The 26648-nt window shown below is 35.9% G+C and overlaps 1 protein-coding gene across 1 annotated transcript in view; it reads right to left on the bottom strand.

Moving 5' to 3' along the window:
* Positions 1-26648, bottom strand: part of fut8b (fucosyltransferase 8b (alpha (1,6) fucosyltransferase)) — a 206031-nt gene that overhangs the window by 25358 nt on the left and 154025 nt on the right. The window contains exons 3-6 of the mRNA XM_056481322.1: positions 26371-26486; positions 20808-20970; positions 14800-14914; positions 8104-8341 (exon numbers count right to left, since the gene is read on the bottom strand). Coding sequence (XP_056337297.1) covers positions 8104-8341; positions 14800-14914; positions 20808-20970; positions 26371-26486 — 632 coding nt within the window. The remainder of the gene's footprint in view (positions 1-8103; positions 8342-14799; positions 14915-20807; positions 20971-26370; positions 26487-26648) is intronic.

Here is a 26648-nt window from a genome sequence, read left to right as displayed (position 1 = left end):
CACCCCTGATCTAGACTGTAACCAGCAACCAAGTCCAAAAGCCAGGAAACCAAGTCCAAAAGCCAGGGTCTGTCATGGTATGGGGTTGTGTCAGAGCCCTTGGCAAAGATAACCTGCACTTCTGTGATGCACCATTAATGCTGAGATTTTGGAGCTCAATATGCTGCCTTCTTTTCCAGAGACGCCCATGTATATTTCAACAAGACAATGCAAAACCACAATCTGAACACATTACAAAGTCCTGGCTGCGGAGGAAGAGGATACAGGTACTGGACTGGCCTGCCTGCAGTCCCGACCTGTCTTCAATAGAGAATGTGTGGCGCATTTTGAAAGACCTCGTACTGTTGCCCACCTTAAGACTAGTTTGGAGGAAGAATGGGACAAAATGAATTCTGAAACACTTCATCACTTGGTGTCTTCAGTCCCTAAACGGTACTGGACTGGCCTGCCTGCAGTCCCGACCTGTCTCCAATAGAGAATGTGTGGCGCATTTTGAAAGACCCCGTACTGTTGCCCACTTTAAGACTAGTTTGGAGGAAGAATGGGACAAAATGAATTCTGAAACACTTCATCACTTAGTGTCTTCAGTCCCTAAACGTCTTTTAAGTGTTGTGAAAAGGAACGGCAACATTACAAAGTGTTAAACACTTTACTGTTCCAACTTTTAAAATATTTTTTATAATTCTTTTTTCAGGATTTTTCACCTTTAATTGATAGGACAGTAGAGAGTATTGACAGGAAAGTGTGAGGAGCAGATAGAGGGGAAGGATCGGCATAGGACCACGAGGTGGGAATCGAACTCGGGTCGCCATGAGCACCGGAGTGTATGTGTCGACGCACTAACCACTACACCACTAGCGCCGACTACTGTTCCAACTTTTGAAATTTTTTAAAATTAGTTATTTGAAAAATATCTTACAATACATTTATTCTGACCCCATCGTCAAATCTGTATTTTTTACGCATAAATCTAAGCTTGATTTCTTGTCATTTTAAAAACACTGTAAAAAGCGATTAGTTAGTTTACTTAGAAATGTGAGTAAACTCATTGTGATATGGTATTGTTACGTTGACCTAACTTAATTTTATAATTACAATTTTATTGTTAACTTGACTTAACAATCGACTTAACGATCAATCTGCGCATCAATGGATTTGCTCTTCAGTGTTTGGACTCTCAGTAGTGATTATTAAACCACACTGAACTGAGCTAAACTGAACTGAACTTAAACACTACAAACTGAACTACACTGTTCCAATTTACTATAATCTTCAATGTGAAGCTGCTTTGACACAATCTACATTGTAAAAGAGCTATACAAATAAAGGTGAACTGAATTGAATTGAACTTAAATTTTATAATTACAATTAACAATGACTTCATTTTCATGAACTAATGTTAGCAAAGATAAACAACACAATGTATTGCTCACAATTTCCCCATGTTAGTAAACACATTAACTAACACTAGTTTCAGCTTGACTTGCCTGCATTTCGTTATATTTTAATGCACAACCGGTAAAGAAAAAGCGTTTGACCATCTCAGCTCCTCATGAAAGTTTGCCCGCGGATCTCCCGTAGCGTTTAAACTGCATTAAAGCGTAGCGTAGTTTAATATGTGTGCAGCGCAGATCCAAAGTCACCCCTGAGAAATAAAGCCTGATTAGATTTAACGGTGCCGTTTGCCTTATTCAGGGCAGAGGAAGGACAGGAGAGACTTTGATCTGAAGGAAAAGAAATAAAAGACATCCCACAAGTGTTGAGTTTCTTCAGAAGTGAGTATGTGTGTGTGATTTAGCAGGTCAAGGTGACCCGTTTGAGACTCAAACACATAAACATGTTTCTCTAGGTGCTGTTTTAGAGACTGGCACTGCTCTCGGGGCAGAAGTCTGGACACGTCAGATTAAACAGGTCACTTTTTTTTTACTCGCGGCCTTTTCACAAACACCCTCCAGAGAAACCAAGCAGAGACAAAAAAAAAAAGAGCCGGAGCTGGGGATTTTGAGGGTTTGAAGGAATGCTCTCTCAAAAATATGATATTTACTGTTTGGGTCACAATTCACAATAAGATTTCATCAGTTAATGTATTTACTAACATGAACTAATTATCAACCATACTTGAACAACATTTATTAATCATAGTTCAACATTACTAATGTATAGAGATGTACTCTGTAGTACTAGAAATCCAGACTTAAGTAGAAGTACAAGTGCTCTATCAAAAAAGTGACTTGAGTAGAAGTTGAAGTGCTCTTTAAGCACCATAGTTAAGTGGAAGTACTAAAGTATTTAACATTATTTATACTTAAGTATTGCAAGTAGTTTATTCTAAAATTTACTACTCAAATACTGAAAGTAAAAGTTCAGGTATTGTGTAATGTAGTTATTAAAGAAAGCAGTCAAAAGACATCATGTTGTTTTGTTTATTTTAAATATCTTTTTTTGGGGCACGTGATTAAGCAGAACGAAAAGAAACATGGCTTACGATTTATAATATATATATATATATATATATATATATATATATATATATATATATATATATATATATATATATATATATATATATATATATACTCTATATATATGATGGGTCAAAAACACAGGCTTTATGATAAGTCCACCTTTTTTAGCTGCTGCCATCCTCACTTGCATGTGTCACTAAAAGCAAGTTTCCACTGAGTGGTACGTTACAGTACGGTTCGGTTTGGTACGCTTTTATAGCCGTTTCCACTGTCAAAAGGCGTACCGAACCAAACCATACTGTACCACTTTTTCGGCACCCTTTTGAAAGGGTACCAAACATGAGAAAAGGCACCAAAAGGCGGAGCCACACGCGCAGCTGAATGCTATTGGTTTACAGAGATGCGTCATTCACTTACACAACAAGTCAGAATTAAAACAAAAAACCGCCATGTTTAAAATACACGCACAGCCGAGAGATTATAGCGGAATTATTTATACACATAATAACGAGCCATGGTCGATTAGGGCTCAAACAAACCTTGTCGTTGTCTTGATAAACAGCCCCAAAGCCATGGAGTAAAGCAGATTTACCCTGTGCCCCGTAGTTTTTTACGAGGCAGTCTGAAGCGCGAGCGGTTTCGCTTTCTTCCTTGTATTCGCCGCGCGTCTATATCTGAAATAACAAACTTCTTGAGCTGATGATAATAACCTGCGCTTGATTATTGACGTGCTTTTGAAACCCGATCCTGTCAGACACTGACAAACGCGAGAGTGAAGCGTGAAGAAACAAGGGAGAAGCCGGAAAAAAGGAGCACATTATTATTCAGCAAACATGAACAAAATGCCATGATTAACTAACTTATCTTCACCTTTTGGACTAATATGAACTCAGAATGATAAAATTACTGTCTAACAGAGGCTACATGTGCTGCTGAAGATTACAGACACAGATAAGAGGTTTTCACTGACTGTGGGCTATATTTTGGGTTGTTTTTGAACCTAAATAAGGACTAAATGTCTGCTGTGTGTAGTTCTTCTGTAGTTGAGAACATATCAGAGACTGTAAGGGGCTGTATGTGTTTATATATGTTCATTTATTTATTTATTTTATATAATTGCAGACGTTACAGATAAGCCATTTCGCACCTTCATTGATCTGCAGTTATAATCAACTCATGTTCATTGAAAAGTTAGTAATAAACATTTCTACACAAGTATTTATGTGTATGAAGCATCTGTTTTGTGAGAAGAGCTTCTCATATGATATGTGAATGACCCCTACAGCTTTACAGTAGACATTTCCTCGAGTGAGAATGACGTCGACTGAAACTTTCTGTCATACACCACGCCCACCAAAAGGGTACCCTTGTTAGTGGAAACGCAAGCCTGATAAAGGTGACCCGTACCAAACCGAACCGTACCGTAACAGTCAGTGGAAACGAGCCAAAACCTCACACACCTTATTCCCTGCACAGTTGTGGCGTTCGCTGCTTGTATCTGAACACAGCTACAGCCTCTAATGTGACAGCAGGGAAAGGCACAGCCAATCACAATGTTCATATGTGTTTGGGGGCGGTGCAACTCGAGGAGAAAATGGGATTTAACCCTTTCGCCGTGTCTATGTGAATGAAAGTATTGGTGGAGGCATTTCAATAGGTGATGGATATTAGTGAAGACGCGTCCCCTCCATCCATGCTAAATATACGCTCCTGAAGAAACCGTTTTCATTTGTTGTGCAAGTTTCATTCTCTCACATGTGGTACAGTACAAAACGGCTCAATTTAACCTACAGGAATGTAAAAAAAAAAAAGCACAACCCGCAAATTAACCCAGACAGAACATGTTGCACGGAAAGAGTTTGTTTGAGTCGTTTGTTAAAAAACAAGTTACAACAGCTCTGCTAATTATGAGCGTTAAAAAACCCCCCATCTGAACGCCACTGACGTTCACGACCACAAACGAACTGACAAGCAGCTCATTAAAAACTCTCCCCAACAATTATCAAAAAAACAACAGCGGCCTTCAACGAGCAAGTGCACATGCCATCGGAGAACGCCTGCAATTTTAATTAGGTAAAGCATGAAATATTTAAGCGAGACTCCCTAGCCGCTCCTGGGCTTATGTAACTCTCTCTCTCTTTTTTCTTCTGCTCTTTTTCTTCCCTGTCGGCTGGAATGGGTTTTGACGCGAATCCTCTGATAATCTATTCCCACAACAGATCTTTTGGCTGCAATAATTAGGACACAAAGAGGAGAGGAAATTTTCCACATGTCCTCATTACACTTAAATAAGCATCTTGAGTTTCTCACTTTGTCTCTTTAGTATAGTGTGTGTTAGAGAAGCGGACTTTGAGTTTTACTTTAGCTCAGCACAGCGAGACCTTTTCCTTTTTACACTGCTTTTTTACTTACTTTTGTCTTGTTTCTAGTACAAATATCGAAAAAACTCTTAAATCAAGAAGCATTTCCTAGACAAGATGTTTTAGGTCAGAATTAAAGAGGGCCTATTATGCAAAAATCACATTTATAAGGGTTTAACCACAGTTGTGTGGCAGCAGTGTGTGAATATAACCAGCATCTAATGGTACGAATGTATTCATTTTATTTGTTATAATCAGACTTGACTCTGCAGAAACACTTTGATTGACATTCTCCCTTTGTACATGTCATCAGAGGGGGAAAGCCCCGCCCACTAGTGATGATCTCTCTCTCATTAGCATAAACAGCCTTGAGTGAGAAGCAGCCGTCTGCCATTGGAGTTTTCACCTCCTAAAAATAATCTAGGTATGATCTAGGTATTACAACACTGAGGACATGCCTTGTGTCATCCTAATTTAAAACTGTTCAGTCATACTTAAATCATACTTAATGGTGGCTTTTTACTAGAGTTAGGATTCTCTGCCTGAGCCCAAGCCCATTGACTCGACTTGACCCGGATTGGGACGATATTTCCTGCCACTATCTTCAGGCCAGGTCGGGCCGTAATGAAGCATTCGTGGGGTTTTTTGTAATTACTTAAATAGCCTCATTTGGTGAAAAGCTTTGCCAGCAACACATGCTTGGGTCTACAATGTTGCACAATTCGCAACGCTCTAGCTCCTACAACAGCATCACCTTCACTGGCACACATGCACACCGCACTCACACGGAGAGGTGAAGCAGCGCATATGTAGAGCAGAAACACTGCTAATATGCTAAATATGATACAATGCTAATAGTATATATATATATATATATATATATATATATATATATATATATATATATATATATATATATATATATATATATATATATATATATATATATATATATATATATGCTATACACACTTACAGGCCGCTTTTTTAGGTACACCTTTTTAGTGCGGGGTTGCACCTCTTTTGCCTTCAGAACTGCCTTAATCCTTCGTGGTGTAGATTCAACAAGGTACTGGAAACATTCCTCAGGGATTTTGCTCCATATTGACATATTGACAGCATCACGCAGTTGCTGCAGATTTGTTGACAAACCAGTCTGAGATGATTTGTGCTTTATGACATGGCGCGTTATCCTGCTGGAAGTAGCCATCAGAAGATGGAGACACTGTGGTCATAAATGGATGGACATGGTCAGGAACAATACTCAGGTAGGCTGTGGTGTTGATATTATGCTCAGTTAGTACTAATGGACCCAAAGTGTGTCAAGAAAATATCCCCCACACCATTACACCACCACCAGCAGCCTGAACCATTGATACAAGGCAGGATGGATCCATGCTTTCATGTTGTTGATGCCAAATTCTGACCCGACCATCCGAATGTGACAGCAGAAATGGAAACTCATCAGACCAGGCAACATTTCTCCAATCTTCTATTGTCCAGTTTTGGTGAGCCTGTGTGAATTGTAGCCTCAGTTTCCTGTTCTTAGCTGACAGGAGTGGCACCCGGTGTGGTCTTCTGCTGCTGTAGCCCATCTGTTACTGTTGCCTTTCTATCCGCTGGAACCAGTCTGGCCATTCTCCTTTGACCTCTGACCTCACCAAGGCATTTGCGCCCACAGAACTGCCGCTCACTGGATATCTTCTCTTTTTCAGACCATTCTCTGTAAACCCTAGAGATAGTTGTGCGTGAAAATCCCAGTAGATCAGGAGTTTCTGAAATACTCAGACCAGCCCGTCTGGCACCAATAACCATGCCACGTTTAAAGTCACCTAAATCTCCTTTCTTCCCCATTCTGCAGCAGATCATCTTGACCATGTTTACATGCCTAAATTCATTGAGTTGCTACCGTGTGATTGACTGATTAGAAATTTGCATTAAAGAGCAGTTGGACAGGTGTACCTAATAAAGTGGCCGGTGAGTGTGTGTGTGTGTGTGTGTGTGTGTGTGTGTGTGTGTGTGTGTGTATATATATATATATATATATATATATATATATATATATATATATATATATATATATATATATATATAAATAAATATACACACACATATATCTGTGCATGTTTAAGTCATTCACACACTCATTTACACTCACACACTACGGACAATTTAGCATACCCAATTCGCCTATACCACGTCTTTGGACTTGTGGGGGAAACCGGAGCACCCTGAGGAAAGCCACGCCAACACGAGGAGAACATGCAAACTCCACACAGAAATGACAACTGACCAATCTGAGGCTTGAACCAGCGACCTTCTTGCTGTGAGGTGATCGTGCTAACCAATGAGCCACCGTGATGCCATGGGTAAAACAATAAATAAAAGAATAAATGAACAATAATAAAACTTAATTTAAAAGAAAAAACAAGACCGTTTTAAACTAAATTAGCAGAAAAAAAAGTTTTTAGGAACAAACTCAATTCCTTTTAATACATTTTCAGAAAACAAGCCTTAATATCTGGAGTCGCTTTGCTTTTGAAGTAAATGTATCTTGATTTAAGAACTCTAGGATAATTGTACTGGAAAACAAGCCAAAGATAGTAACTAAGAGTTTTTTAAATGGCATATTAAAGAAAACTAATTACAGTCAGATCATAAAGTTAATTAAAAAATAATTGAGAACTAGAACAAGTGAAGTTCATGTAAATACAAATGGATTCAAATTCATTATGAGGAAAGAAAGAAACTATTAAATCAAGGCAGTTTAATAGAAGCAGGCAGACAAACAGATGTGTTTTAATGGGGAACACCTGCATACATGATTGTTGATACTGGGCGGCACAGCAGCTCAGTGGTTAGCACTGTTGCCTCACAGTTAGGACCAGGTCCCGGCTGGACCAGTTGACATTTCTGTGTGGAGTTTGCATGTTCTCCCCGTGTTGGTGAGGGTTTCCCCCACAGTTCAAACACATGCGCTATAAGGGAATTAAATGAGCTAAATTGGCCATAGTGTATAAGTGTTTCCCAGTACTGGGTTGCAGTTGGAAGGGCATCCGCTGCGTAAAACACATGCTGGAATAGTTGGGGATTCATTCCACTGTGGCAACCCCTGAAATAGAGACTAAGCCGAAAGAAAATGAATGAATGACTAGGACAGCTAGGAATTTTGCCTTCAACTGTCTGTCACAAAAGAAAAGACTAGAGAAACGTCCGCTGCAAAACAACTTTAGGAAAGCAGCAGACACAGATCTGAATCCATCATTATTGTTTCTCACCTGACCAGTGGCCGGTTGTGGCTCCGGATCGGTCGGTGCAGGTTTCGCTGACGGCTCTGAAAACCGTCTCCCAGCCTTTGGGAGCGTAGCGCCAGTTGTGGGACTCCAGGATCAGGACTCTCTGTGTCCCGTAAGCGATCATGAAGCAGTAAACTACATGATGGAGCTGACAGCCGTATCCACAGCCCTTGTTGATGTTGCAGACCAGCTTACGAGCTTTACTGCAGTCCTGCGGGTTCTGATGTAGAACAACAGGAAAAAATATCATTATTAATATAATTATTATAATTATTATTATTATTATCAATAACACAGCACATAAAAGTAAAAATATTTTTAAATAAATACATTTTTAAATTAATAAATTATAATAAAATAAATAACTTTTTTATAATAATAATAATAATAATAATAATACATTATTATTACTATTACTATTATTATTATCAATATAAATAATAATATTATCACTATCATGCTTGACATTATTATTAATAATATTAATAATCTTATTATAATTCATAATTATAATAAAAATATAAAATTTATTATTATTATTATTATTGTTATTATTATTATTATTTTTAAATAAATGTTATTATTATAAATTTATTATATTATATATGTATTATTTATTAATATTATTTTTAAATATTATTAATATAAAACATAGCTAATAAAAGTAAAATACTATTTTAAAATAAATGCACTTTAAATAAATAATAACAATAAATTATTTGTATTATAACAACAACAACAACAACAACAACAATAATACATTATTATTATTATTATTATTATTATTATTATTATCAATATAACACATATAGCACAAAGTAAAATATTATTTTTAAATAAATACATTATTAAATTAATAATAATAATAATAATAATAATAAAATAACACTTTTTATGCTAATACATTATTATTATTATTATTATTATTATTATTATTATTATTATTATTAATAATAATAATAATAATAATAATAATAATAATATTAATAACATTACTATTATTATAATCGATATTTTATTAATAATATTATTAATAATATTACAATTAATAATAATTATTATAATATTAATAAAATATGAGGAATTCTTTTTAAGAAATAATAATAATACATATTTATTATTATATGTTATTATTATATTATATATTAATTATTTATTAATATTATTTTATAATCATTATCAATAAATAATAATAAAATAAATGATAAATCATTTGTATATTATTATTATTAATAATAATAATAATAATAATAATAACAATAATAATACATTATAATTACTCCTACTATCATTATTATCATCACCAATATTTTACATTAAAGTAAAATATTATTTTTAAATAAATACATTATTAAATTCATAAATAATAATAAAATAAATAATAAATATTTTTATAATAATAGTAATGATAAGTAATAACATTACTGTTGTTATAAATAAAATTAAATAAAACTTTTTAAAAATTTTAACTTATTCATAGCATAAGTACAGTACAATAAATACAATAACAAGCACAGACAAAGACAGAAAAAAATAGAATTAGTACTACTACAGCATGTGCACTTAAAATATTAATAAAATATGTTAAAGTGATGATGAAAAAACACTGAAGACTCGAGTAATAAGCCTGAAAATGTAAGTTTGCCTCACCGGAATACATCACATTTTGAAATATTACTGTACTTTAAAATGAATATTTTAAATTAAAGCTTTTCTAACAAAATAAATGCACCTTTCTTTAAAAATGTCTACACCTCAAACATCTGTATGGCAGTTTAAATAATGCATTTGATCATGTATTTGGAGATTATCATGATACCCCTTTGCAAGAGATGAACTAACTCTGTGTGTCTAGCAGGAGATAGCTTTAGCTCTCATTATGTCCTTTCAGAAATGCTTTTTGTTTTTTTATTGTGCCATTAGAGGAAATGAGTTACCATAATCAAATTGTGTGGTGGCCTCTTCACGTCTGGCCTTTTTTTTGAGTGAAGGCTATATAGATTTTACTCTTAATTCAAATTCAATAGTGTTGGCAGAGAGTTTGCAATGGCAGCAGATCATGAAGCACTCTCATTTCACAAAACTCTCAAAGTGCTGCTGTAGCAGAAAGCAGAGTCTCAGACACCACTGAAGTACACCACAGCGGAGCATACACAGACATCACAGATCTGTTTGATATGTATAATGATGCTCAACGACAGGCAGATTTATACTTAAATAGACCAAGCTGTGGTTTATCAGCATATATAACAAATGAAAACTAATTGACTATCTATAATGTCCACTCATTCATCAAATCAACCAACCAACCACCCAACCAACCAACCAACCAACCAACCACCCAACCAACCAACCAACCAACCAACCAACCAACCAACCACCCACCCAACCAACCAACCAACCAACCAACCAACCACCCAACCAACCAACCAACCATCTATTGTTTAATGCCATATGAACATCAGACTATTCATCTATCTACTGTATACATCAATCTGTCCATCCATCCATCCATCCATCCATCCATCTCTTCATCTGTCCATCCATCCAGCCACCTGTCCCTTCATCCATTCATTTATCTCTCCATCCAATCCATCCACTCATCCATCTGTCCCTTCACTCATCCATTCTACCCTTCATCTGTTCCTTCATCCATCCATCTATCTATCCATCCATTTATGCATCAATCCGTCCATTCATCCATACATCCACTTGTTCATTCATCTCTCCATTTGTTTGTCCATCCCTTCATCCATCCTCTCATCCATCTGTCCCTCTGTTCATTCATCCATCCTTTTATCCATTTATGGGTCCATCCATCCATCCATCCATCCCATCATCTGTCCATCCATCCATCCATCCATCCATCCACTCTTCCATCTGTCCTTCCATTCGGCCATCTTTGCCTTTATCCATCCACTCATCCATCTGTCTATTCCTCTGTTCATTCGTCCATCCTTTCATCCATTTATGTAGCCATCAATCCATTCATCCATCCCATCATCTGTCCATCCATCCATCCATCCATCCCTTTATCTGTCCATACATCTGTTCATCCATATATCCATCCATCCATCCATCCATCCACTCTTCCATCTGTCCCTTTGTCCTTCCATTCGGCCACCTGTCCCTTCATCCATCCATCCATATATCCATCCATCCATTTATCCATCTGTGCCTTAGTCCATTCGTCTATTCATCCATCCATCCATCCATTCATCTGTCTCTTAGTCCGTTCATCCATCCATCCATCCATCCACCATCCGTTTATTCATCTCTCCATCCCTTCATCCATCTACTAATCCCTCTGTCCATTCATTCGTTCATTCGTCCCTTCGTCCGTCCATCCATCCATCTTATGCATCTATTCATCCATCTGTTTATTCATCTCTTCGTCCCTACATACATCCACTCATTCAACTGCCCCTTCCTCTGTTCATTCATCCATCCTTTCATTTATTTATGCAGCCATCAATCCATCCATCCATCCATCCATCCATCCATCCATCCATCTGTCCCTTTATCTGTCCATACATCTGTTCATCCATCCATGTATCCACTCTTACATCTGTCCCTTTGTCCTTCCATTTGGCCACCTGTCCCTTCATCCATCCATCCATACATCCATCTGTCCCTTAGTCCATCCATCCATCCATCGATTTATCCATCTGTCCCTTAGTCCATTCGTTTATCCATCTATCCATCCATCCATCCATCCATCCATCTATCCATCCCTTCATCCATCCATCCATCCATCCATCCATCTCTTAGTCCATTCATCCATCCATCCATCCATCCATCCATCCATCCATCCATCCATCCATCCGTTTATTCATCTCTCCATGCCTTCATCCATCTACTAATCTACTAATCTGTCCATTCATTCGTTCATTCGTCCCTCCATCTATCCATCTATTCATCCATCTGTTTATTCATCTCTTCATCCCTACATACATTCACTCATTCAACTGTCCCTTTCTCTGTTCATTCATCCATCCTTTTATCCATTTATGCAGCCATCAATCCATTCATCCATCCCATCATCTGTTCATCCATCCATCCATCTGTCCCTTTATCTGTCCATACATCTGTTCATCCATATATCCATCTATCCATCCATCCATCCATCCATCCATCCATCCATCCACTCTTCCATCTGTCCCTTTGTCCTTCCATTTGGCCAACTGTCCCTTCATCCATCCATGCATCCATATATCCATCCTTCCATCGATTTATCCATCTGTCCCTTAGTCCATTCGTCTATCCATCCATCCATCCATCCATCCATCCATCCATCCATCCATCCATCCATCCATCCATCCATCCATCCATCTGTCCCTTAGTCCGTCCATCCATCCATCCATCGAATTATCCATCTGTCCCTTAGTCCATTCGTCTATCCATCCATCAATCCATCCATCCATTTGTCCCTTAGTCCGTTTATCCATCCATCCATCCATCCGTTTATTCATCTCTCCATCCCTTCATCCATCTACTAATCCATCTGTCCATCCATTCGTTCATTCATCCCTTTGTCCGTCCATCCATCCATCTATGCATCTATTCATCCATCCCTTCAATTGTCCATTTGTTCATCCATCCCTCCGTCCATCTGTTTTTCCGTCCATCTATCCGTTCATCCATATAATCATTCATCCATTCATTTCTCCATCAGTTTGTCCATCTGTCCCCTCGTCTGTCTAGTCATCTATCTATCCATCCATTCATGCATTCATCCATCCGTCTATTTGTGCCTCCGTCCATCCATTCATCCATCCAACCATCCATTTGTTCATCTGTCCCTTTGTTTATCAATTTGTCCATACGTCTCTCTGTCCCTTCATGCATCTATTTATCCATCCATCTGTCCCCTCATCCATTCATCCATTCATCCATCTGTCCATCCATTTGTTCCTTTAGGACAACCATTAATCCATCCATCTCTTCGTCCATCCATCCATCTGTCCCTTCATCCATCCATCTGTGCATCAATTTGTTCCTTTAGGACAACCATTAATCCATCCATCTCTTCGTCCATCCATCCATCTGTCCCTTCATCCATCCATCTGTCCATCCATTTGTTCCTTTAGGACAACCACTAATCCATCCATCTCTTCATCCATCCATCCATCTGTCCCTTCATCCATCCATCTGTGCATCAATTTGTTTCTTTTTGCCAACCATTCATCTATCCATTTATCCATTCATCCATTCAAACACCTTTCTGTTCATCCATCCATCCCTTTGTCTGTCCATCCATCCCTTCATCTGTCCATCCATCCATCCACTCATTCATCTATCCATTTATCCATCCATCCATCCATTGATCCGTCCGTCCGTCTATCCATACACCTTTCTGGTCATCCATCTATCCCTTTCTCTGTCCAACCATCTATCCATCCACTCATCCATCTGTCCCTTCATCTATCCATCCATCTGTCCATTAATTTGTTCCTTTGTGCCAATCATTCATCTATCCATTCATCCATTTATAAATCCGTCTGTAGATCCATCCATTCATTCGTACATCTTTCTGTTAATCCAACAATCCTTTCTTCTGTCCACCCATCCCTTCACAGTCCATTCATCCATCCATCCATCCATCCATCCATCTCTCTATCCAATTGTCTGTACATCCATCCATCCATCCATCCAAACCATCAACCAACTAATTGCCCAACTAACTGTCCATACCACCTAACTGTCAGTCCGTACATCCATCCATCTGTCCCCTGGTCCATAATACATCCATCCATCCTTCCATCCTTAATCCATCTGTTCATCCATTTGTTCCTTTGTACCAACCATTCATCCATCCATTTATCCATTCTTCCGTCCGTCCATCCATTCATTTATACATCTTTCTGTCCATCCATCCATCCCTTCATCTGTCGATTCATCCCTTCATCCATCCATCCATCCATCCATCCATCCATCTGTCGCTTCATCCATCCATCTATCCATCTGTCCATCAATTTGTTCCTTTTTGCCATCCATCCATCCAGGAAACCCAACCAAACCACACAACTCAACAATTAACAATTTTAAAATATACTTTATAACTCAACACTGTCTAATATGATTTAAGCAAGACATAAAGCAATAAAAACATGCTCCAAATTCAAAGAAGAGCTTTTTTGATCCTCTTTATATACACATGAGTAAGTGCACAGTCTTTCTGATCTCCAAATAAAACAATGGTGAATTGTGGTCTTTTGTTTACAGCTGGATTCACTTCATATAATTGGTTCTGGACACATTCATCTCTTTATTTCCCACATCTCTAATTAGCAGCTTCATTATTCTCATGCTAAACGAAGAGGATCTTTGATGATTCCATTTGACAAATCTGCGCTTCATTTGAGAGGAGAAAATTCTGCATGATGGAGATTTAAATGATCCTGCAAGACTCTGTGACAATTTTGAATATAGGATGAGAAAAGTTAAACAAATCACTGAATGACTTCACTTGATCTTACGCTTTGATTTTAATTAACAGAAAATCAAACTCACAAACAGTATCAGTAATTACTTTAGTATTTTAATGTGACTTTTATTTTCTTTCTGCAAAAAAGTCTTAAAGTATTTATTTCGATAACTGTAAATTGAAACAGCAATAATTATTTAGAATATAGTTGTTTTTTCCTGCAGTGTTTGAGAGGAGTGGAGCTGCTGTACCTGCAGGAAGGAGATTCTGTTCTGCACGAGGATGGACAGATCTCTGGCCTCTTTATCTCTCCATTCGCCTGCTCCATCAGCCTGACCCAGCTCATGCAGATCCGTCATGATCGCTCTGAACACACAAACACACACACACATACACACACACACGCACGCACAAACTTTTTTTATTGCATTATTTACATGTATCTTTTAGCTGTCAATGTTAAGGTACTTGCTCTATGAATATTAGTATAGTTATATTTATCTTAGGGTGCTTTTACATCTAGATGTTTGTTTCGGAACCTGGCGTGTTTGCCCCATTAGTTCAGTTCATTTGGGCAAATGTGAAACCTGCAATCATGCTCTGGTTGGCGCCAAAACGATCGGTCCGAGATCACCCGAATGAGAGGGTCTTGGTTCTGTTCAAACAAACTCTGGAGTGGATCGACTGTTGTGAGAAAGCAATACTAACAGCCCAGTGAATGTGAGAGTGTATGTGCGTTTCCCAGTACTGGAAGGGCATCCGCTGCGTAAAACATATGCTGGATAAGTTGGCGGTTCATTCCGCTGTGGTGACCTCTAAAATAAAAAAGACTAAGCCGAAGGAAAATGAATGAATGAATGAATGAAAAGCGTGTTTTTTGTTAAATACGAAAGTAAAAGCATGCTGTCTAACCGAACTATTAAAAACATATGTATAAAATCACTAAGGTTTTGGTTAACGCGACTTCTGATATAGAATCAGTATATACAGTCAGGTCCATAAATATTTGGACATTGACACAATTCATATATTTTGGGCTCTACATACCAACACATTAGATTTGAAATGAAATGAATAAGATGTGATTCAACTGCAGACTGTCAGCTTTAATTTGAGGGTATTTACATCCAAATCAGGTGAACGCTGTAGGAATTATAACTGTTTGCATAAGTGCTTCTCACTTGTTAAGGGACCAAACGTAATTGGACAGAATAATAATCATAAATCAGACTTTCACTTTTTAATACTTGGTTGCAAATCATTTGCAGTCAATTACAGCCTGAAGTCTGGAACGCATAGACATCACCAGACGCTGGGTTTCATCCCTGGTGGTGCTCTGCCAGGCCTCGACTGCAACTATCTTCAGTTCCTGCTTGTTCTTGGGGGATTTTCCCTACAATTTTGTCTTCAGCAAGTGAAATGCATGCTCAATCGGATTCAGTTTAGGTTATTCACTTGAGCCGCTTTTTCACTATCATGCCAAACCATTCTAAGAACACTTCGGTACGGTTACGGATGTTTCTCCACTGAGCCTCGAATGGCGCATCACAATTGCAAAAAATTTCTCGGCCCGGAATTCTTGGCACGATTAGACAACCGTGGTGAACTGTGCCGACAGATTCGGTGTGTTGGCGTCGTGGCTCTGTTCCCAAGCTACCACAGCAGGCTCAGTAGAAGCGCGCTAGTCATCATACATCCACAAGTGAACAACACTACGTTTAACATAAAAAATGATACAGGTCTAAACGATACAGTTTGGAAAAGGGTTTTAAAACCATCTGGCAGAGAAGGGAATCACTGGCCCACCACATTCTTACGGACATATTTTATTTTTTAAAGTTACTACTTTATTGACGTGAATATAATTAACCATGTATAATATAATTACTAACCCATCATCTGAAATCTTAATAATAAAATAGCCTATTGTTTTATTTGTGGCTACAGCTTGATTAATATTGACATCCTAGACAATGAGACCTTAACTTTCGCTTTGACTAAGCGTGAGTTCATTGCATGTAGTGCTGTATTTTGGTAGCACAAAAACTCTACATGACTACATGCTAAACGACTACATGCTAAAAGACTACATGCACTGCTAAACGATTGCACTGCTCCACATCTAATAAAGACCCGCTTCACATCATCGATGTCCACAATCCACAACATCCTATAGCTATAAAACACAAACTTGGAGACTCTTTGAACAATGGGGAAATAATTTAACGTTTTAATTCAAAGCCCAGACGGCTTGTTTTGTAATTTAATGCCGAGTATACCACCTGAGGGACGGTTTCGGAGTGTTGTGATGTTGTTTCACTGCAGAAAGTCAAATCTTTCTTTAATTTTTAAGACTACTGTTTGAAAGCTTTACAGAGTGGCACTGTAGCTGTCCAAGGTACTGTTGTAGGATTTAAATTATAGCCTATATATGCAATAATGGCTGCATGGTGGCACAGTGGGTAGCACGTTCGCCTCACAGCAAGAAGGTTGCTGATTCGAGCTTCAGCTGGGTCAGTTGGCTTTTCTGTGTGGAGTTTGCATGTTCTCCGCGGTTTGGCATACGTTTTCTCCAGGTGCTCCGGTTTCGGAAAGCGAACCGCACCAAGAACAAAAAGCAACATTTGAACAATTTTAATCCCTGTTTCGGAACAAAACAATCGATCTACAGATGTGAAAGCCCCCTTACACCATTATATACTATTATGATTTGTATAGACCAATTACCATGTTTATAAACATTCAGGATGCGCACACAGTGAGGTTGCAGAAAAAAAAACGGGAGTGCTAGCATTTACAGCGAGGGAATGACATCTGATGCGATACAGAGTATGTTGTTGTCTTAGAAATAAGCTATATTGATTACATATTATATATATAATTTACATAATGCTTCCAGCGTATTATAACATCTCGTCACCCAGTGATAAGCACAGTGATTCGGCAAAATTAACGTTAAAGTGAGCGTTGTCCATCTGCGATAGCACGCTCCCAATGAATATTGGATAAGACGAAATGACCAACCATCCAGCCCCAAATATACAATCTCAATGAAGCTCCAAGTGATTTTACAAGAGAGATTAAATGCCTACAAGTCTTTGGATGCCAACAATGTTGTTCTGTGTGGTCATGTGCTAGAAATAATGCTCCATGATGACCAGATTCAACAATATGTAGAGCTAAAAAACGAGATTCTGCCTAAACAAAGACAAGGAAAGAAGACGGAACTGTACAAGGCCTGGGTAATCATCAAGAAGCAAAACAACTGCATTCTGACAGAGAACTGCACCTGTACGGCAGGATATGTGATCTTACACATAGAGGTAAAGCTGGTTTTATATTCGCACATTCGGACTTTCTCCTTATAATATAATTTCATAAAAGTATTATTTGCAAACTCTAAACAGCAAAATCATATTAGCAGCCAATGACTATCACAGTACAACATTGTTCACAGTCAAATAAACAGTGTTAATGTTGTTTTCAGGTCACACTTGCAGGTTATTTCAGACCGAATATTCAAAGTATCGTGGTAAACAATATAGGGAGTGTGTCACAAGTTGTCACTAAATGAATGTGTGAATATAAAACCAAGTTTACCTTAATAACTTACACTTTGATGTTTCATTCTGAGCATTCAGTATCTGCAGTTTAATTCACCATATTTAACTGTTTTTGCTGAAATCAGTATAGCAACATGAGAACTGCAGAGTCCAGCATTTCTAATTAGGCCGTCACTTCATTCAGCTCTCTTTCAGCCAAAGACGTCTGTGGTTGGCATTAAAGCAGTGTGGTGTACGGTAAAAGTTAAGTTTTCTATTTTTGGACTTTTGAATTTGGCATCCTACCGCACAACACGACAGGTTGAAAAATGACGAGCTAAAACCAGCTTGACCAGCCTAGGCTGGTTTAAGCTGTATTTTTCAGCAGGGTACGCTTTTTTGGTCCACTTTTGGTGCGCACTCGAGTACGATTGCTGCATTTACACCTGCCCAAACGAACAAGATATATCTAGCCATATATATATATATATATATATATTATTTTCAATTGATTAATAACAGTAAATTTATTTGTAAATTTGCTAAAATTACCAGTACTTTATGGTTTAAAAACAATGTATTGCTTACTATAATTACTATATAATTACTATAATTGCTTGAGTAAAATATTAATATAGTGTTATACATTTATTACATTTAGTAAAAAGATTTTTAATACATATAAAGATGCATTCTTGCCTATATTAACTTGCTATTATTGCCATTATATAAATTAAACCTGTCCAATTTAGAGCGTTCAGCAAGGCCAGCAAACGAGTATCTGCGATATTGACTCAGATAATAATAATAATAATAATAATAATAATAATAATAATAATAATAATAATAATAATAATAATAATAATATTAATAATTGTCAGATAATAATGACTGATCATCTATGAGTCATGATGACTGATAGAAAACTGTTCAGTCTATTACATTGTATGGCAAAGGTACCCCATTCACCCGTTTCGATCGTAATATTTGTGAAATAGTAAACACTATAGTTTATTGTGTACAATATTTATTAACAATATATATATAAAATTACATTGATGACGATGTCCGAGAAGACGTTAATAACATTAACATCCGTCGTAACCATAATTGGTTTGCCTAGATCGTGTGTGCCTAAAACGTGTGTGGTTCTGCGGGCCTGCAGCTGGATATTATTGGAACGAACCGCACCAAGAGGGAAAACGAACTCAAGTGCGATATACCGAACTAAATAAGGCAGGTGTGAAAGCACCCTTAGTTTACTTCTCAAGGTCTTGATTTCAGAATTATGAAACGTTTTAATAGAAAACAATACAAAACCCAACGTGAGAGGATGATTTTTTGCAGTGTTTACAGCGTGATGTGCTGACTGACAGAGATGAGCATATGCTGTGTTTATGAGTAGTTTAATTACGACTGGATCAGTTCCTGAGGGAGTGTTAAATGTGTATCGAGCATTTCTCTCAGTCAAAACAGACAAACAGGTGTGAATGTGCTGATGGATCGTCTGGGAGATGAGACTTAATGAGATATTGACAGCTTCTCTGTCTGTAATTAGTCTGACCGGCGATAATTGAAAATTAAGTTCAGCTATATTTATATTACACCACTATATTAGTGTCTGGAGCTGTCTCATAATGACCAAACATAAGACACACAGCACTGTGAAAAATGCTGGGTTCCACACAATTGATTTGTGTAGGGGCAACATGAAGGAATCAAGTTAACTGATTAGTTTTTACAAATGTATTGAACATAAAACAATTATGTTGTCCCAAAAAACTCAAGTATTGTGTTGTTTCAGCTTATTTTAAATAAGTAGTTTAAACATGTCAACCGGCCACTTTATTAGGTACACCTGTCCATCTGCTCGTTAATGCAAATTTCTAATCAGCCAATCACATGGCAGCAACTTAATGCATTTAAACATGTAGACATGATCAAGAGGATCTGTTGCAGGTCAAACGGAGCATCAGAATGGGGAAGAAAGGGGATTTAAGTCACTTTGAACGTGGCATGGTTGTTGGTGCCAGACGGGCTGGTCTGAGTATTTCAGAAACTGCTGATCTACTGGGATTTTCACGCACAACCATCTCTAGGGTTTACAGAGAATGGTCTGAAAAAGAGAAAATATCCAGTGAGCGGCAGTTCTGTGGGCGCTAATGCTTTGTTGATATCAGAGGAGAATGGCCAGACTGGTTCCAACTGATAGAAAGGCAACAGTAAAGGCTCGTACACAATTCAGTTTTTTTGGCCACAGGTTTCCTATGAGGTTTGGGTTTGAATATTAAAAGCATTTTTTACAGAATAAAATAGCTGCATTACACCTGAGGAAGTCCACATAAATCGTAAAAAACAACCTGTGTGTGTGTGTCTGTGAGTGTGTGTGTGTGTGTGTGAGAGAGAGAGAGAGAGAGAGAGAGAGAGAGAGAGAGAGAGAAAGAGAGAATGTCTATATATGTGAATGTGTGTGAATGAGTGTGTGTGAGAATGTGTATATGTATGTACCCACAATTACTTTTGCTGCTTGTTCAAACTACTTATTTAAAATGAGTTGAAACAACAAAATTGTTACTTATTTGGGACAACTTAATTGTTTCATGTTCAACCTGAATTTGTAGAAATGACTATGGTAGCTTAATTTGTGTTGGGACAACATGAAGGAATTGTATGTGAGTGTGTGTGTCTGTGAGTGGCTGTGTGTGTGTGTATCTGACCTCTGCTGATGACCCAGGTCCTGCAGTAACGCATCAGTCTGTTTCTGTCTGTCAGTGGGGTTGACGTGACTCAGTTTCTGGATCTCACTGTGGATGAAATACCACAGCTCTCTCACTCCGTTCTCCACCTTCCTCCTCAGCTCCTCCTGTTCGCGACCAGGACCTGCTGACACGCACGCACGCACGCACGCACACACACACACAAAACACACACACAGAGAAACAATATGGAGCAAGATCAGTCTCAAAAATAATACATTTATAAAATAAAATTCATACATCCACAACCTGATTCAAAAATACAAAAATCCAAATTGTAAATTCAAAACACAATTAAAAAAATATGCAAATCCAATTCATAAATTAAAAACACGTTTAAAAATATGCAAATTCAATTCGGAAGTTCAAAGCACGATTAGAAAAAAAAGAAAATCCAATTAATTTGGTGGGGAAAAAAATTGGATTTTTACTTGTGAAATCATGAACTGTGTGTTTACAAATTTACAATTTACAAATGAATTGTGCTGTGCATGTATGAATTTTATTTTGTACATGTTTTCTTTTTGAGACTGATCTGGCTCCATAAAACAAACAATGAGAAAAAGACAACAGTGCTGTCGATCCAAATCGTAAGTTCAAAACACAAATCAAACTTACACAAATTCAATTCGTAATTTAAAACACGATTCAAAAATATGCAAATCTAATTCATAAACTCAAAATATGGTTCATACATATGCAAATACAACTCATAAACTCAAAATATGATTCATAAATATGCAAATCCAACTCATCAATTCAAAACACAATTCACCAATACACAAATCCAATTCATCAACTCAAAATATGATTCATAAATATGCTAATCCAATTCATAAACTCAAAATATGATTCATAAATATGCAAATCCAATTCATAACCTCAAAATATGATTCATAAATATGCTAATCCAATTCATAAACTCAAAATATGATTCATAAATATGCAAATCCAATTAATCAATTAAAAACACAAATCAAAAATACACAAATTCAATTCGTAATTTAAAACACGATTCAAAAATACGCAAATCCAACTCATAAACTCAAAATATGTAATATGTAATAAGCTGAATTCATTGCTCTTCTAGTAACTCCTCTTGGGTTTTTTTTATGGTGGGTGACACTGAAGGAGGATCTACCAAACACCACAAACATAGACAGCATTAGCATCAGCATGCCTATTTTTTAATATTATAATATAGTGCACTTAGCAATTAGCTTTCCTTTCACTTATTATATATATATATATATATATATATATATATATATATATATATATATATATATATATATATATATATATATATATATATATATATATAATTATTATTATATAATTCCTAAACATAATAGTGCTAATAACTCATTTCTAATAACTGATTTATTTTATCTTTGCCATGATGACAGTAAATAATATTTGACTAGATATTTTTCAAGACACTTCTATACAGCTTAAAGTGACAATTAAAGCCTTAACTAGGTTAATTAGGTTAACTAGGCAGGTTAGGGTAATTAGGCAAGTTATTGTGTGATGATGGTTTGTTCTGTAGAGAGTCGGAAAAAAATAGCATTAGGGGCTAATGATTTTGACCTTAAAATGGTTTATAAAAAAATGAAAACTGCTTTTATTCTAGCCGAAATAAAACAAATAAGACTTTCTCCAGAGGAAAAAATATTATCAGACATACTGTGAAAATGTCCTTGCTCTGTTAAACATCATTTGGGAAATAAAAAAAATAAAAAATAAAAAATCAAAGGGGGGCTAATAATTCTGACTTCAACTGTATATATATATTTATTTTTAATCAGTAAGGGGGCAAACAATTTTTTACACTAGTCTATATACACTCACTGGCCACTTTATTAGGTACACCTTACTAGTTCCGGGTTGGACCCCGGTACCAACCCATCATTGGCAAACCATCATTGCCTTCAGAAGTGCCTGAATCCTTAGTAGCATTTCAACAAAAGATTCAACAAGGTACTGGAAATATTCCTCAGAGATTTTGGTCCATATTGACATGATAGCATCACGCAGTTGCTGCAGATTTGTCTAATTGGTAGTAATAGTGCCAAGAAAATATCCCCCACACCATTACACCACCACCAGCAGCCTGAACAGCTAATACAAGGCAGGATGGATCCATGCTTTTGTGGTGTTGACGCCAAATTCTGACCCGACCATCCGAATGTCACAGCAGAAATGGAGACTCATCAGACCAGGCAACGTTTCTCCAATCTTCTATTGTCCAGTTTTGGTGAGCCTGTGTGAATTGTAGCCTCAGCTTCCTGTTCTTAGCTGACAGGAGTGGCACCCGGTGTGGTCTTCTGCTGCTGTAGCCCATCCGCGTCTAGGTTGGACGTGTTGTGTGTTCAGAGATGTTGTAACGAGGGGTTTTTTGAGTTACTGTTGCCTTTCTATCAGCTGGAACCAGTCTGGCCATTCTCCTCTGACCTCTGGCATCAACAAGGCATTTGCGCCCACAGAACTGCCGCTCACTGGATATTTTCTCTTTTTCAGATCATTCTCTGTAAACCCTAGAGATGGTTGTGTTTGAAAATCCCAGTAGATCAACAGTTTCTGAAATACTCAGACCAGCCTGTCTGGCACCAACAACCATGCCACGTTCAAAGTCCCTCAAATTACCTTTCTTCCCCATTCTGATGCTCGGTTTGAACTGCAGCAGATCGTCTTGACCATGTCTACATGCCTAAATGAATTGAGTTGTTGCCATGTGATTGGCTGATTAGAAATTTGCGTTAACGAGCAGCTGGACAGGTGTACCTAATAAAGTGGCCGGTGAGTGCATAACTTAAATATGTCTAGTTATGAATGGTTTAAATAAGTACAGTGACTATAAGGCTTGGTTTTGACATCAGGTTATGTGTAGGTGAGCAGATCTCCAGGTTTATCCTCTGATCCGTCCTCTCATTACTGCAAAGGACCTGAAAGAGACACACAGCATCTGTCTGGCTTTCTATAAGGGTCAGGAGATGATGTGACCAGACATCACAGACAGAGACAGAGGCTCTTTAAGGATGGTCTTATATACAGTATGTGACCTCTGTTCCTCTGATGATGCTGTTATAGTTATTTTAGGCATATCCTCCAGCAATGACCCTGACCAGTCCCATGATTATACACACACAAAAACACACACTTGAACACACACACAAAGATGGAGACGAACATGTGCAAACATTAAACTCTAGCTACACAAGGACTGATGTTGTGATTTTGAGAATGTGACTGTGTTGTTACCTTTGACATCAACAGCACTTTTAGAGCTACGTTTTATTGTGTGTTATAAAGCAAAACAACAAAATAATAATAATAACACGGTGCCTCAGTGGTTATCACTGTAGCCTCACAGCAAGAAGGTCGCTGGTTCGAGTCTCGGCTAGGTCAGTTGGCATTTCTGTGTGGAGTTTGCATGTTCTCCCTGTGTTCACGTGGGTTTTCTCCGGGTGCTCCGGTTTCCCCCACAGTCCAAACACATGCGCTATAGGGGAATTGATGAACTGAATTGGCCGTAGTGAATGAGTGTGTGTGTGAATGAGTGTGTATGGGTTTTCCCCAGCACAGTGTTGCGGCTGGAAGGGCATCCGTTGCTTAAAACATATGCTGGCAAACATATGCTGGAATAGTTGGCGGTTTGTTCCGCTGTTGTTCCGATGTGTGTGTGTGTGTGTGTGTGTGTGTGTGTGTGTGTGTGTGTGTGCGTGTGTGTATTTTTACAGATAAATGAACACCTTTAAATCAAAGATGACAATATTAAACCATTTTCTGTAAAATATAAAATATCCAATTTTAATTTTTTTTTATTTTATATATGTTAATTCCCATTGCTTCTGAAAATCCAAAAAGGTCCACATATTGAAAAATGATGTTATGATAGCTGTTTTAACATAAATTATGATTGAATTACCTCTTGTTACATTTATGAAATAGTTTGATAAGAAGCAGGAAATGTTCATGGGTCAATGACATGATGACATTTTTATAATATAATATAATATAATATAATATAATATAATATAATATAATATAATATAATATAATATAATATAATATAATATAATATAATATAATATAATATGATAAAATTAAGTATAATATAATATAATATAATATAATATAATATAATATAATATAATATAATATAATATAATATAATATTAAATAATATGATATAATATAATATAATATAATATAAAATAATATAATTAATATAATATAATATAATATAATATGATAAAATTAAGTATAATATAATATAATATAATATAATATAATAGAATATAATATAATATAATATAATAGAATAGAATAGAATAGAATATAATATAATAGAATATAATATAATAGAATATAATAGAATATTAAATAATGTGATATAATATAATATAATATAATATAATATAATATAATATAATATAATATAATATAATATAATATAAAATAATATAATATAATATAAAATAAAATAAAGTATAATATAATATAATATAATATAATATAATATAATATAATATAATATAATATAATATAATATAATATAAAATAATATAATATAATATAAAATAAAATAAAGTATAATATAATATAATATAATATAATATAATATAATATAAAATAATATAATATAATATAATATAATATAATATAATATAATATAATATAATATGATAAAATTAAGTATAATATAATATAATATAATATAATATAATATAATATTAAATAATATGATATAATATAATATAATATAATATAAAATAATATAATTAATATAATATAATATAATATAATATGATAAAATTAAGTATAATATAATATAATATAATATAATATAATATAATAGAATAGAATAGAATAGAATAGAATAGAATATAATAGAATAGAATATAATAGAATATTAAATAATGTGATATAATATAATATAATATAATATAATATAATATAATATAATATAAAATAATATAATATAATATAATATAAAATAAAATAAAGTATAATATAATATAATATAATATAATATAATATAATATAATATAATATAATATAAAATAATATAATATAATATAAAATAAAATAAAGTATAATATAATATAATATAATATAATATAATATAATATAATATAATATAATATAATATAATATAAAATAATATAAAATAAAATAAAGTATAATATAATATAATATAATATAATATAATATAATATAATATAATATAATATAATATAATATAATATAATATAATATAATATTTGGCTGTAGAGTGTGTGGGTGGGTCTGTGACAATGTAAGAGTGTATAGGTATTTCCCTGTGCTGGGTTGTGGCTGGAAGGGCATCAGCTGCATAAAAGATTCCATTGTGGTGACCCCTGAGAAATAAGGGACTAAGCCAAAGAAAAATGAATAAAATAAAATAAAACATCTACAAGTTTTCCATTTGAATAAATCTGAACAAGTCGAAAACACTGAAGAGGAACATCATTTGTTTGAGGCCTGATCATCTCACCTTCTCCAGATAATCTCTGGAAACTCTGGATCTTTTGCTTGGCTCGGCTTAGCTGTTCCTCCAGAGACCGCAGTCTTCCTGAAGATATCGGCCCGTCTGACTGTCCTTCCGGTATCCTGCAAAAACACACGAACACGTTTTATTAGCAAACTCTCACCTAGTTTAGCCTTTGATCCTTATTGTGGCGTTTTGGTGACTGTCGCTTTAAATTCAATTGAGATTGAGCTCTTTTCAGAAGAGGGCGGAGCTACAGATGCCTGTGTGTCAGCATAGTGGAA

This window comes from Danio aesculapii, chromosome 20, assembly GCF_903798145.1.
Source record: "Danio aesculapii chromosome 20, fDanAes4.1, whole genome shotgun sequence".
NCBI lineage: Eukaryota > Metazoa > Chordata > Actinopteri > Cypriniformes > Danionidae > Danio > Danio aesculapii.
Note: the sequence above shows the minus strand (reverse complement) of the source record. Positions and strands in the feature narration are given on the sequence as shown.